The following is a 15,011-nucleotide window of genomic DNA, read 5'->3' on the forward strand; positions in this document are numbered from 1 at the left end:
AGGTCCCCAGCTCTGCCTCAGACTTTCATCTGTGGCTGGGCTCCAAGCCCCAGACACAACTTTGAAGCCCTGGTGCCGCCCAATGGACTGATGCAACACATGCCATGACACAACCTGTGATGCCACAAACTGGCCTCAGTTTCAAGTCCAAATACAAAAAATAAAAAGCAATTTCAGTGCTACCTGGCATACTCAGGAAATTCTCATTTATTTGAAAAAATCATGGTTTTAGAATTATCCGAATCACTAAGCTTTTATTATTGAGAAGACTACCTCCATCAAAAATGTCAGGTTTTGATATAGCTCCCATTCACTTTCAGAAACATACAAAATGAGCAATTTTTCATATTCCTTTGCCAAAAAATGCTAAAAGGAGCTCTCCAAACACTTCAAAGTTGCTTCCAGATGGAGGCCAACCCATGAGAAACTCCATCCAAACGACAAATGTTTTTAAAACTTATCAAATGACTAAATCAGCATGGCCTAGCTGAATCCTCAGTTGCAGAATATGTACTCAGGTCCTTACAGGCAAAGTTTCCAGTGTGCTGAGTTGCAGATGTGCTTTGCTGGTGGCATTCAGTGCAATTTGCTGTTCCTGTTACTGCATTCTCTGAAGCAGTGCCCATAATCCACTCAGGAACAAGATCCTGAGGAACTTGTCAGCTTCCCTGGCAGCTTCAATCCTGTGGCAGCAGCAGGTCTGAGCTGATCATTTCTGTTCAGAGGCATTAAGGCACTCAGTGGTTATGTGGGTCAGACAGCAGAGGCTTCCTTCTCTTCCCATTTAAAGGGAAATGTAAGTGCTCCTCTTCCCATGATATTTACAAGGTTTCACTCTCTTTTCTCCTCTCTGACTTCTCTGCAGAACCTTACAAGTGTGCCAACCTTTTCCTTAGGTCTGCTCCCAAGATCCAGAGGCTTCTGCAGATTAGGTCCATCACGTCATTATTCACCCCATCACATTCTCCTAGCAATTAAACTCTTTTAAAAGATCCTTTTTGAATATAGTAACAAAAAAAAATAACATTTCAGTTTGATCCATCCAAATCCACATTCAGCCCAAACCAAATCCAACCTTTCCTCAAAGCTCTCAGCAAATATCTCCCAATAATAAATGATGTCAAGACAAAATTTCAACCTTGTGCTCAGCCCAGGCTGTTGGTGAATGTGGTGAATCCTGCCTGGCTTTTGGGAGAGGGTCACTGCCAGCATCACACAGTGACCAGCCACCAAGTGAACTCAGCACAGCAATTCAGGGAGATGGGAAAAGCAAGAAGCAGAGAGGGAAGGGGGGGCTGCTTGCTTCTTGTAAAGATTTTAGTAGTGTCCCCAGAAACACAGAGAGGAAAAAAGCACATCTGAAAAACATCTTGCAAAACACTACATGGAAATTACAGCAAAATTAGTATTAACAACATTTACTTCCACTCTTTCATTACAGTAGCTCCTAAAAGTCCTGTGTCCTCCTCCCAGAGCTCAAAGAACCAGCTCAGCTATGAAGTAACGATAATCCAGTAAGACACAAGTGTGCCATGCTTCTGGGTCCCTTTAGTGCAAGGGAAATTCAAGTGCTTCCCTCTCCTAGCCCAGCCCTGTGATAGAGACAGAACGTTTCAACCACCATGAGAGAGAGCTAAGATGGAAACAAGCCTGCTCTGCCCATGTGAAGCATCTCTTCTCTGAGAGATGATTAAAAGCTAATTAATAGAAATGAGCCTAAAGAAGTAACATCATGCAAATAAAAATGGCTGTACAATATCTGTCATCTGCTCCCCACATTCTGGAGTCCTGCATTTTATTCTAAAGATACCGTCGCCGAGGTTCGCAAGGCACTGAGATCAACAGGGCTGAAAAGTGCAAATCTGGTGGCTGCAGAAGGGACTCAGCACTACAGCAAAGCCAGCATCTCTGTAACAAGCGTCACTGGGCTTAAATAGCATGTGAAAGATTGAAGGAGATGCTTCTGCAAGCTCACATGCACAAAGAGCCTTTCTAGATATTCATCTGTTAACTCACTGGCACGTAAATTTGTAGGACGGTTGCAACAACAGAAGAAATGATGATAAAAATCCAGAGATGGGGACAACTAACGGTACCAGGTAACCTAATTTCCCTCCCTGACAGCACGGGGAGTTGATAAATAGTCACAGAATCAGAGATAAAATCAGATTATTGGATCCATTTTAAATTCCCTTGGTTTACCTACGATAATTGCCTCCATTTCCTTGACAAGCAAGGCTGGAATGAAGCAGCATCCAAGGACTCCACTGCTGTTTTCAGGGAAAAGTGCTAAAAGGCCCGCCCAGCACCTTTCCCTAGAATTTATATTTACCCTGTTTAGACCACACAACAGGTTGCTCAGAGCACAAGGGAACACTAAACTGCCAAATGTTTACTACACACACAGTGGCACTCCCCCACAGCCTCACGCCCTTCCCTGTGAAAAACAAGGGCTCCTGCCACTGCTTGGTTATGAATGCATCCTGTGCCTTCCCAAACAGAACTGAAACAACTTCCAAGTCACCCACTATCCCCTTCATCAGTCCGAACTGACCCCTTAATGTGAAAATGTCACCATCCTCAAACTACAGAACTGTCCTGATGCAAACTCCAAGGTCAAGGGGTCACATTTCTGAGATGCAAGCACAACTCCACAAACAGAAAAGAAGGAGCATTTAGCCAACAGCAAAGTCAATTATTCCATTAAATGAGGTGTAAAATGCTAATTTCTACCAAAACCACACAATTTTCAGAACTGAAAAATCCCAGTCAAAGCCCCACTAAACTAAGCCAAGCTGTGTACACATCCCAAGAAGGAATTTACAAAGCTGACTCTGGAGTTATCGTTTCAAACACCATCTAGCCTTTTGTTGTTGTTGTTGTTGTTTTTAAAAAACCAGTTATTTATTTAGCCAACAGAATTCACCTTGGGCTATGCTTACTAGAAAACACCATTATCTTTAATCTTTCATGTATATCATTATGAGAACAGAACAGGAAACAACTCACTTAAGGAGGCAACTGCATGAGGTTTATTCCTGAACAGTGGAGCACTTCAAATCTGTCATGAGGGGGGGATACTGTGCATTTTTGAGAGCTTGGTTTTTTTGGGATTTCAGGTAACTACATATGAGTAATAACACTTCTTTCTAAAAGTATAGCAGTGTTGACTTTGCAATCAAATGGAACCACCAAGCGACTGAGCAATCTAAGCCACATGGGAAAGCTAAAAATTTCCCAAAACATTTCCTCTAAAACCATCTGCTAACATATATTTTAAAAGAATTAAAAGAAAAGAAATATAGGCATGGCAAGAGGTATTAAAAAGACCAGCAACATGCAGGAACCAATGCAGAAGCACTGGAAAGAAGATCTGGGGAGAAAACTAGTTATTTCAGCAACCCAGCTGGACACTTACAGGGGAGATGAGTAATGCCACTAGTAACTCAAAGGGACATGCAAATTTAATCCCACATTGTAATGCAGAGCTCAGATGGCTGCATTTGAGGATGGGTCAGGAGTTGAGCCATAAATCTGTGCTCCCAAGCAGGCTGCCACACTCGCTCTTTGTCTCAGTCATTTCCTGGAAAACAGCTCTGTGAGCTCTGGAGTGGCAGGGAAATGCCCCCTCCACCCTCCTGCCACAGTGAGAGGTGTCTGTCCCGCAGCAGAGCCACTCCCAGCACCTACAGGTGACCCCCTTTTGAGGGAATTCTGAGAAGATGAAAATGGGGGGGGGGGGGGGGGGCACTTCAAAGCACTCACCAGGACTTCCCACACCTCCCATGCCAGAGTGGCACTGAGCCCATCACCCTTCCCGGGGCCATCTCCAGACCCCCTGACCTCCACACCAGTGACACCACATTCCCAGAGGAACTGGCTAAAAGAAGAGGAACCATATGAAAACACATAATTTTCACCTTTTTTAAAATCTCCTGCCACCTGCCAACTTCCAAGGGGTCACACCAGGAGGCACAGGACTAATTTCAAGGCAATAAAAACTTGGAAAACCAAACTACCACTACCTATGAGTAGGTACCTTAGTTCTGATTTTGTCACATAGCCAAAGACGCACCAAGTTCTAAGAACCTAATGTAGTCCCCAAAAACTTTGGAAGATGCTCTTCAGATCAGTGACCTACCTTGGAACATTATCGAAATGGAAACTCTACTTACATGCTTTTATTCCACTAACTGACAGCAAGAAAACCCAGTTCCAGCAGGACAGCACACACAAAGCACTCATTTGAGCGCCAAGTGTCTCACAGGGCCTGGGATCAGAGAGTAATCACTTTGCTACGGTGCCTGTTTGGGGCAACAACAAAACCCATTTTCCTCAGCCATATAACTTTAAGGACAAGTGCCTGCCCCCTTACAGCTCCCTCCCAAAACACATTGAGGCAGGCAGTTAATTTGGTAACAAAATATATTTAGAAGGCTACAGTGAAATATTAATTATACACATGTTTTAAGACCAAAGGTTACTTAAGTACTAGACAAATACAAGGTACTGAGGGGTGCTTCAAGGTTTCTCTCTCCTATAAAAAAATTCACTTAGAATTCTAATCCAAAATTCATTTTCTCTTAAAAACAAGACAGGCTCTATCTCAGATTTCTATGCAAGCAATTTATGATACCCAAAAGGAAAAAATAAAAATAGCTAACAGCCTAGCAGAGCTTTTATCACCTTTTTTAAATCTGCTAGTTCCAAACCAGATGCATTCAGTATATAATTCTGATTAGGAAAAAAATAGCTGTTGAATTTTTATTACTACATCCCTTAAGGACCAAAAGCGGTAACCTTAGGCACTTAATGTGTTCCATGAATAACAATACATATGAGCACACAAAAAGCTTGTTATCTCTGTTTATGGATTTTTTTTTTAACACGTTGATACATTTATGGAAAGAAGTTGGGAAGTATGGTGAGAGGGAGGAGAGGAAGCTATCAAAATAACAAGTTACATTAAACAAAACCTACTTGGAAAGGAACAAGCTATGCAGTATGAAATTTGCATGAACTGTGTCTCCCCGTTACGGTCCTACAGCTCCCATGAAATCTGTGCAGCCTCATTTAATGCTTATACTAAAAGCCTTCACCTATACACATCTGTCCCAGAAATACAAATGCAATTTCTATTTAAGCCTGAGAAAAAAATCACTTGTTGGGGGAACATGCTGCGTACACAGACTTTCTTATTTTATAAACAGTGTGAAACACACAGGAGTCCTTCACGATGGTTCAGAACAGCTCACTGGATGCAAAGAAGCATCTTCTCCCCACTCCCTCACATCTGTAACCACCTGACCCACCAGGCAAAGGGCTGCCACCACACACCACCCTGCCACAGGATGAGTTTCTGCCCTGCGTTGTATCACAGCTCCCTTCCCACAGCTAGAAAAAAAACCCCATACAAACTGCAGCTAAGCAACACAGAGCTTTCTCCTTCAGAAATCAGCTTACAACCTCTCCAAAAAATGTGGGAAAGCCGTCAGAATAAAAATTTACAAACCAGCCATTTGTGGTGCTGGCATGGTTTCCTTCTGGTATTTAGCTCATTCCAAGAAAAAAAAAATTAAAATAGTTTCTCCAATAGAATCCTTCCCATATTTTCAGCTCTGAGAATTCACAAGGACTCAAGCTGAGTTACACTGACTCTGGAGCCAGCAGATTCTAAGAGTACAAAAATCACCCCAGAAAATAATGGAGCAGGGGAGCTGAGGGAAGTCCATACATCCCTCAGCTCTCAAACTCGACTGAAAAAAGGAAAATGAGCATACAGCCAGAGCACACCATGTTTTTGCTCTCCTCGTGGCATCCTGCTCCAATTTATTCTAAATGGATTCAGAGCCCAGAAAGAGGACAAAAATGTGAATTAGTTTTTGTTCCTCCTTTTAGCACGGAAGAACTGATAAAGACTTAGAATCTGCTGTCAAAGGCTCTGGTCCTTTACCAAATCCTTTGCTGTCTTCTCCCACTGACACCTGCCTATGTCCCTTGGCTGCTGCCTTGAGAAACCAGATGCAACAGCGAGCATGATTCTTCTTTCTCCTTTGATCATGGCTGCAGGATTCTGTCTCCAGCCATTGATTTCCTCCTCCTTTTCCAGGCTCAAGGAAGAGGACAAACAGAGACTCTGGCAGCCGTCGAATGTTTAGTAGCTGGAAGAGTGGGCCATGCCCTTGGAGAAGATCAGGAGACACAGGAGCCTGACCCACAGTTCAGAGGAAAGGAATTCACAGCAGAGCATCCCACCAGCACAGCCGCATTTCTGGAGCCCAAACCCGAGCTCAGCTGTGTCATTTACCCCACGAGGTCCCAGCTGTCAACCTGGCCTGGTATCCTGACCGCCTAGGGCACAAATGCCCTCAGCCAGCTGCTTGGCTCAGGGTACAATTCTCTCTTTTTAAATGAGATTAGCGTTGGTGAAATGTGCTAGCTCAATGGGCATGCTGATCTAAGTCCTCTGTTTATTTGGGCTGCAGCAGATACAACGATCACTTTAAAAAAAAAAAAAGACACCATTTAAAAAAATGCCATGAATTCGCCTGAGCTCCTGCAGTTGCTCATTCATCACAGAATGAGGAGGGTTTCTTACAGATCTGCTGAGAACTGAGGACTGGAAAGGATGAATCTTGAAACTGTGGTAAGTATATAAACTTAGCCACCTACCTCCTTGAGACTAATGTGAAGAATCTACTTGCCAACAAAAAACCCAACAGAGTATTCTGCCTTCCTATCCATTTCAGTCATCAGGCACCTCTGCTGCCACCAAGATTATTAAAAAAGAAAAGAAGCGGGGGGAGGGATATTTTAAATATCGGGGGGGGGGGGGTGTGGTACAAGGGAGCCAATAACACCGAGGTGCTGCCATAAGTATGAATAAATAAAAATGTGGTTTGGTTATGCTTAAAAAAAAAAAAAAAGGAAAGGCTATGAAGTTAAAGTTGAAACAGCTGAAGTCCCATGTTCATTGTAAGGATGTCAAACGTTATTGCCATGAATAAGCAATTCTTTGTTTAGAATGCCTTTTTAAGCAGAAAGATGAAGATTTGAGTCAGTGTGTTTCACAGACAGTTTCCTCGGCGCAGAGCTACCAAACCGAGAGAGCACAACCAGCTCCCCGGCTAGGAAGCGACCAACGCGCCGCGGTGCGCCGTGTCGATGATGCGCGGAGCAGGTCTCTAACTGCACACAGCGGGGCCATTATCGTGTGCTGTCACCGTGGGCCACTAAAAGGTCTTTAACCTGCCGATCGCCGCCGCGATACGCGGCTCCTGCCGGGGATCTGCTGACTAACAGGCCGGGGCGCTGCGAAAACCTCCAGCCCCCGGGGTCGCCTGAAAAACGCGGCCGGGCCGCCCGTCAGGCAATCGCGGCAACTCAATTAATGCATCTGGGTCAGGAAAATGGTTTGCGGGAGCCTGAGCCCGGTTACGAAACGCGGGTACCGCGGCCGGGGCTCGGGCAGCCCCCGCTGCTCGCAGGTACCGGGGGGCTCGGGCGGCATCCCCCGCGCCCCGCGGAGGGACGCGGCTGCAGCGGGCAGCGGGGACACGGTCCGGCCGCGGGGACACGGTCCGGCCGGCCAGGGGGCGGCGGGGAGGGGGCAGGCTATGGAGGCTTTCAGGGAGACCCCTGCAACTTTCCCCCGCGGGGGCTCGGGGGGATGTGCTCGCCGCGAGAGGAGGCAAAACCCATCATTTTTTATACGTGGAAATGTGTGTGTATATGTGTAAGCTCATACATATATGCGCCTGTGTGCATGCGGATCTGTGCTCCGGCGGACGTGCCCCGTCCCCGCTCGCCCGGCGGTGCCACCCCGGCCGAGCCGCGCTGCGGAGCCCCCGGTGCCCCCCGCCCCGGGCAGGTGGGGGCCGGGGGGTGCCGGGCCGTGCCCTGCGGTCCCCGTGTGCCCGCGCCGCGCCGCGCCGCACTCACCCAGAACACGAAGGAGTAGATGATGAGGAGGGTTTTCAGACACGTTATCACGGGTTTGGTCTCCATTCTCCTCGATGCCATAATACTGAGATCCCGGCTGCAGGCTGGGCGCGGGAGGAGGCGGAGGAGGAGGGAGGGAAGGGGGAGGGAGAAGGGAGCGGGGGGGGCGGAGGGAGGTGAGCTCAGCGCCCGGCTGCCGCGGCCGGGCTCACCGCGCCTCCTGCTGCCGCCCGGGGACCCCCGCCCCGGGCCGCCGGGGGCAGCGCACACCGCGCTCGAACATCGTCTGCCGGGGGGCGGCCGCGGGGTGACATTTACTGGGAGATCTCGGGGATGGGGGGGGGCTTGAGGTTTTGAATGATGAGGTGAAAGGCACCCCCCGGCCGCCCCGTTTTCTCGGGAAGATGCTCGGAGGCGTTGCTTGGGCTGCTCAGGGGCTTGGGGATGGAGGCGCTGCGTGGTCGGAGCTGCAGAGGGAATTGCCCGTACGGAAGAAAACATCTTTCAGTGTCACGATAAAAATGTGTGTTCCTGTGCAAGCTTCAGAGGTCTGGAGACCACAGCAAGGGCAAGTAGCACAGGTTTGACGGTGCTCTGGTCGCAGCCACGCAGTGTGGCTGTGCAAGGCTGTACCTGAGAGCGAGAGCTCTGCACCGAAGCCATTTGAGGGGCAGGGGCTCCTGCAGCTCTCGGCCTGTGGCGTGCCTCTTGTGCAGCTGTAGTGCAGGTGACTGTGCAGGCTGTAAGAGCTGTGACCTATGGACGGTGCCTTACAAGAGCAGGTCATGAAGCTGGGGTGCTGCTGGAGCCTGGCCCCTGGCCTTGGCTTCTTGTCAGCCTCGAATCTGAACTCTACGCTAAAACTACTCTGGACATTGAACCCCAGCTAAACTGATCAGAAACCTCACACTTCTGTGTCTTTGAGACCCTCAGTTTCAGCTGGAACAGAGCTGGCTCAGCTCTGCCTGGAGTGACAACACACCCCGGAGAGGGCACACAGCTCCGGAGAGAGCCTGCCCCTCCTCCTTGTCACCGCAGCCACCACTGGGGAATCCAGCAAGGGATGGACGACAGGGAAATAACCGAGCTAGTCTGAGGATGGAAAAGGAGCTGTTCCTGCAAGCAAAGCAGTGCTGTGGGTCTCACCAGCCTCCTCTGGGTGGGAATAAAACAGGCTTGTGGGCCGGCTGCCTCCAGGAGAAGCATGGCCAGAATGAGGGCACACATGTGCCTTGGCAGCCCAGGCTGCTGTGCCAAGACCGTGGGCAGGCACAGAGGGGATGCCTTCAGGGTTTTTTCTGTAGTTCACATTTTGGAGGAGGTTGTGTGTGCAGGGGAGTGGATGCTGGAGCACTGTGTCCCTCCTGATTGGTGTGGCTGCACACAAAGCAGGGATCTGAACCATGCCTTTAACTGCATTACAATCAAAAAAGGTCAACACTAAATGGCGAACCTCCTCAAGCTACAAAAGTAATGTAGTTTGTGCAGCTGAGACATATCAAAGTGATGAAACAGCCCTTGCCATTCGAGAGACAGTGTTTGAAAAACAGAGTGAGAAAAAAAATGGGTTCTGAGCAAGTGCTTTTGTAATATGCAGAAGTTTTGCCGTGAAGACTGATGCAGGATTTTGCTGGGTTTAACTTATGACTTTTAGAGCTGTTAGCCTACTGTCTCCCAAAACAATGAAGGCATCTAAAAGATACTTGGAGAGGGAGTATTCTGCAGGAGATACTGGGGGTTTTTTAAGCAATCACCACTTTTGTGGAAAATTCAGATGACAGGTGCATAAATCTTTATTGGCTTGGCCATTAAAATGTAAATAAGTGCACTAACTGCAAAAAATTGTATTGACACTAACAGCAGTTATAAATATTCACTGTACAAAAATTACACTAAGATTTTTGACAGAAAATAGCTCCGAGCTGGAGAATTCTCTTCCTTTCTCTCACTCATGGGCTGTGGAAAGATAAATGCTGCTGTCACAGCCCAGGGGACAGCAGCCATTTATTTCAGTAGCTATGGTTATACTTCCCCTCCCCTTCAGGTGTTTTTAAGAAAGCGTGAAACAAACTATAATATCAATCAGAATGGATATTTTGGTAGATTCTGATTTTGACAAAGACTCACATTTTCTGCCAATAGCAGGTGATTTTAGGTCACTCTGTCCCATAGTGCTTAATTTGGGATACATCCCCTGAGTCTTCTCAGAAGGATGTGTTGGGGATCTAAACTGAATGAGTGCCCACAAAGTCTCCCTTGACAGTTCTGTTAAAACTCACAGAATTTTGTACCAGGGAACCAGAGAGAAAAGAGAGGTGCAAGAAGAAAAGTCCACACCAGGAAATACAGCTCCTTTCTTTAGAAATGTCAGGCCCTGGAGGGGATGATGTCCTGAGGACTGAGAAACAGAGGCTCCATGATATCTCCACTTGAGCCTACAGTCTTCTCATGAGGATGTCTTTGGAGGAACTCTGAGTTGCTTTTTGGCATGCAGTCAAGGAGGATATACTTTATTGGATGTAGATGCAAATTTTGGATTAAAATGAGAATGTCTGAGCAGAGCTGAACAAAAATCTGCCTGATTACAGCAAATACCATTAAAATATGACAAGAGCACCGAGCCATCAAACATTTTAGGCTTAAATGGAATTACTGAACAATTGCTAGCCTTTATGTGTGGCTTGGAAACACATCTACCTTTTAAAAATATTTTTATCATAGTTTTGCAGATTTGGGAGGGCAGATTCTCAAGTATTACTTGAACAAAATCAAAGCGAGCCTTTCTAAAGCAAAATACATTTTCAGTTCTGTAATCCCCGTTTGCAAAGTTGGGAACATAATTGCTCTTCACATCTCCCCACAGAGACAACATTCTTGTTCTCTCAAAAAACACGACATTTTTGCCTAACTGTGTCATTTGAAAAATATTTCTTTCAAACATTGGCAGTTTGCAGGGGTTTCTTCTACAATCTGTGAGCTTGTATTTCTTTATAATGCACAGGGAATATCCTGTCTTACTAAGTCTGCGTGCAAAGCATCAGTCTAGAAGAAGCTCCTTCATCCCTTGGCAGAGCATTGAAAGTGAAAATGAGGACTTCCATCCTTACCTGGAGCTGACCTTGGCTATTTGACAGGTAAATAACTACTTTCTGGGGGTAATGGTGGAAAAATGTAAAGGTCTCACACCCTTCTGCAATTACAGCAGGTGAGAAATGTGGTGCTTTTTTCTCTTCATGCCCATTCTGGCCTTTCATGGATTTGCTGTGGTGCTGTTGAATGTAAAGGCAGCAACCTCTGCTATCCTTTATTGTGCATTCAGGTTTATAATCCACACTCACTTCATCCTCCCTGGAGAGCGGAGGTTTGAGGGGTTTTTTGTCCTTTTCTCGTTCCCCCTATCTCCATGTGGCCTGCCAGTGGCTGCCCTCAGCTGGCAGAGCCAGCATCACTCCATTGCAGAGTAACCACAACCTTTGTGGCAAAATGCAGGAAGCGGGAGGAAAAACAAGTGTCTGATAATTTTGCTGCGCTCGTGGGTCACAGGTGAGTTCAGGTAACTCTGTGCAGGTCCCACTGACACCTCTGCATCATGCATTACTCAGCTCTAAAATAGCAGAGCTCTCACACAGCAGCCACATGGCTGGTGGCGCGTTTGTCACATGGCCGGTGTTACATTTGTCACATGGCTGGTGTTACATTTGTCACATGGCTGGTGGCGCATTTGTCACATGGCTGGTGGCGCATTTGTCACATGGCTGGTGGCTTCATGCTTTTGGCAGATGCAGCAGTGGGACCAAGCTGCCAGGCTCAGGCCCCAAAATGTGTTTTCTAAAGATGCCTCAGGCTTTATAGGTCCCCAGGGAAGAGATGTGGGGTTACAAAACCAGTGCCAGAGAATGATTTGCCAGTAAAGATCCTGTAAGGAGATGAATGTAGAGTTGACAAAGTCAACCAAGGTATTTCCATTTATCACAACTTCAAAAGAAAGGCCCAGTCTCCTGCAGCACAAGCATAAGAGAGCACACACAGACAGCAGCTTCAGAGTTTGGCAACAGATATGAATTAGGATGAAATTCACACTCAGCACTGGTTCTACATAAAGAGCTCATGGGATGGCTCTGCAGTATTGAGATCGTGGTGCTGACCCTGATGGGCAGCAGTTCATGTTTGCAGAGGAAGTAGTAACGTTAGGAAACTTTCTTAAACCTTCTCAGAAGGTCTTTAGGATGCTTTGTAGGAAGCATCTCATGCTTTATGATTTATGCTCAGTTTATGTTCTTAGGCCAAAAAGAGATGTCCTTTATCCCGTTTCCCTTCAGAGCAGGCATGTAATATCTGGCTTTTATCAGTGACTTTGATACAAATAAGCTTTTCACAACTCTTCATATTTCTCAGAAAATGCCTTGATTTAAAAGGGAAGTTTATAGCTGTTTTGTAGGCAGGTACTTCTCATGGCCTGTGAAGACTTTCCTGACTACTCCAAAGCTTTGTGAAGTGTCCTCTTGAAGGGAATGGAACAGAAATACATTTGTGACTAAGCATAACCAGCACAACAGGATAAATTAAGATCACCAGCATTTACAGAGGGAGGGTGGAGGACTTGGAAAAGATAAGAGGTCAGAAAGCAGAAAAATACACAAAGGGCATATAAATACACAAAGAGCAGGTCTATGTTATTTCAGGAGAAGCATTATTACATCTCCAAATGATGGGAGTTTTGACACACAGCAAGAAGAATGGAGCCATGCAATTTTATTATCTTCATCTTTAGCAGTAAAGTGACAATTAACCCTGCACATTTGCCAAGTCACTCAAAATGGTTTGTCACACTGTATTTTTTCTGGTTTTTTCTTTTCTTTGTAGTTATGAATAAAAACACCAGCTTCTCTCTTGTGTATCCCTGGAATACCTGGACATTTTCTTAAGGTCAGTAGATAATTTACAATAATCTTAGGAGGAATTAGATAATTTCTTCTTCAGGAAAAAATCAGTTTGAGGGGCCAAGAAACACCTATGAGGTCCCCTTCCTCCATGCTTTTCTGTTTTTTAGCTTCTGTCAAGGAGTGTGGTTGGGCTGCACTGGGTTAAGCTGTGAACACCAAAGCATTCAGTACTGTTTGTATTTTCCTCCTTCTCCTTTCTTGACTGTGCCATGATTTGTTTCCACTAGATTTCTCTTTTTGTCTGCCCTGAAGCAAAAGCAGCCAGAACTCGGCCTCTTCTCCAGTGCTGGCAGAAGTTACCCATTGTCATGGTTGGCCTGTGAGAGTTTGCATAAGAAACAGGGGCAGGAGAGCAAATCCCAGCTTTTCTGGTCTGCAGCAATCCCCCAACGGGACAGACACGGGCTCCTGGCTGACATGGGAACGTCTGGCTGCATGCTGTGTGGTGTGTTCTGGGCTGGGTCAGTCACTGGTCAGCCTGGCACCTGCAAGGACCTGCCAGGCCCTGGACCTTGTCTCTGACAGCAATCACAGGTGGCACATGGACCTCTTGCCTGGGGTGCTCCTACTCTTGTTGCCCCAGCTGCAGACTCTGGATTTTTTTGTATCAGCCATAAGAGCCCTGCAGCAAGAGTGTTCACATCCTTTCAGCAGAGACCACTCCACTTTGGAAACAGGTTTGAGAAAACTCCATTTTCCCCTGAGGCTTGCTTTCCCTTGTATGCATCTCAGGTCGAGTTCCAGAGGAAAGGAAACATTAACCTAAGTCTTGTGCAGCTATTTGAGCAGAAAGGGAATTCTGGTTGTCCTCAGCATATGGAGAGTGGGATGGGGAAAGCTCAGGTGTGAGCCAGCTGATGGAGCATGGGCAACATTGGTGCTGCTGAGGGACATCAAGGTGTGGAATGTGATAGTCCAAGGGACAATGTGAAAAGCACCACAGAGGCTATGGGAACACCAAGAGCTCTTTAGTAAATAGCCATGCTCAAGGTAAAATTAGTACACAATCACATCATGTACATATCGTAATCATATCATGTACATAGTGAAAGGAATTTGAGGTACACTGCATGGATTTTGATCCAATGTGTTTTCTCTCTATATGGTGTCTAGTTTTCCTTCTCCTCCTCTAAACAATGGCTCCTCTTCTTGTCTTCTTCCTCTTTCTCAAAGGACAAGATTGATTTTTAAAGCTGCCATGTATCTAACCACAATTTGCTAGTGATGAAAAGAGAAAAAATGATAACAAAATTTTAGCATGTTTTAGTAAATAGAATTATGCTGTATCAAGCAATAACATTTAAAAAACCAATTAATTACAGGTAAAGTGTAGGACAACAAATCTTAAAACAACCTAAGAAACAAGACTGATACTTTGAGCACATCTTGTGCCCACATCAGTGCCAGGGCAGGCAAAGTTCTTGTTTTTCAAGGACAGCCTGATGCATGTAGCATACAGGTATCCCTTACATGAGCACACAGAAGCTCTGGCTCCAGCTTAGAGGCCCAGCTGCTCATTGTGGAGCAGATTTCTTCCCTGTGATTCTGGGGAATGGAGCAGAACTGCTCACTCAGGCCCTGCTTGTTTCTTGGCAGAGCTGGGAGGTGGACAAGAGCAGCTCTTCTTCCCTTGTGCAGGATTTTCTTGCTTTGTGCCCACATCCCTTCCTCCTGGAGGAGCAATCTGTTCCCTGGAGCCACCCACTGCTTGTCCCCGTCAGGCTCCCTCAGTGAGCACCCTGGTTTCCTCCACAGCCATGCAACAATTCCCCAAGCCATTGGGGGAGGAGCTCTGCTCCTCTAGGACACAGTTGTGTCTCAATTTGTGTTAGTCTGCCAAGCACAGCCTGTCTGACCCTGAGCACACCCTCCTGCTCCTCCTGGGGTCTGGACTGCTTGGGCTTGGTGCCAGCTTAAGTGAAGGGTGCAGGTGTCCCCTCTTCAATCAAGCCTTTGGGAAAACGCTGTGAGAAGCCTTGGTGGAGATGGAAGGGCTGCTCTTCTCTCTGGAGGTGCTTTTAGGCTGGGCACTCTCCTGACAATGCTGCAGCCACATTGCAGCCATGCCTGTGGCCATGCCTGTGCCCCAGCTGGCCACCCACCTGAGATGGACACAGGTCAAGGAAT

General features: G+C 46.6%; 1 protein-coding gene and 1 long non-coding RNA gene across 3 annotated transcripts in view; one reads left to right on the forward strand and one right to left on the reverse strand.

The window, feature by feature from the left end:
* The window catches only part of TSPAN7 (tetraspanin 7), an 85,919-nt gene extending 77,654 nt beyond the window's left edge, over window positions 1-8,265 (reverse strand). Inside the window, exon 1 of the mRNA XM_038129450.1 lies at window positions 7,942-8,265. Coding sequence (XP_037985378.1) covers window positions 7,942-8,022 — 81 coding nt within the window. The 5' untranslated portion in view covers window positions 8,023-8,265. The remainder of the gene's footprint in view (window positions 1-7,941) is intronic.
* LOC119698008 lies at window positions 1,621-14,076 on the forward strand. 2 transcript variants are annotated; one of them, XR_005256026.1, is made up of 4 exons: window positions 1,621-7,239; window positions 10,943-11,075; window positions 12,805-12,867; window positions 13,112-14,076. It is a non-coding gene; the product is annotated as an uncharacterized LOC119698008 (long non-coding RNA). The 2 variants fall into 2 exon arrangements; XR_005256031.1 differs by having other exon boundaries at window positions 1,621-6,646.
* Window positions 14,077-15,011: the final 935 nt, after the last annotated feature.

The sequence above is a fragment of the Motacilla alba genome, chromosome 1 (genome assembly GCF_015832195.1).
Source record: "Motacilla alba alba isolate MOTALB_02 chromosome 1, Motacilla_alba_V1.0_pri, whole genome shotgun sequence".
NCBI classification, from domain to species: Eukaryota; Metazoa; Chordata; class Aves; order Passeriformes; family Motacillidae; genus Motacilla; species Motacilla alba.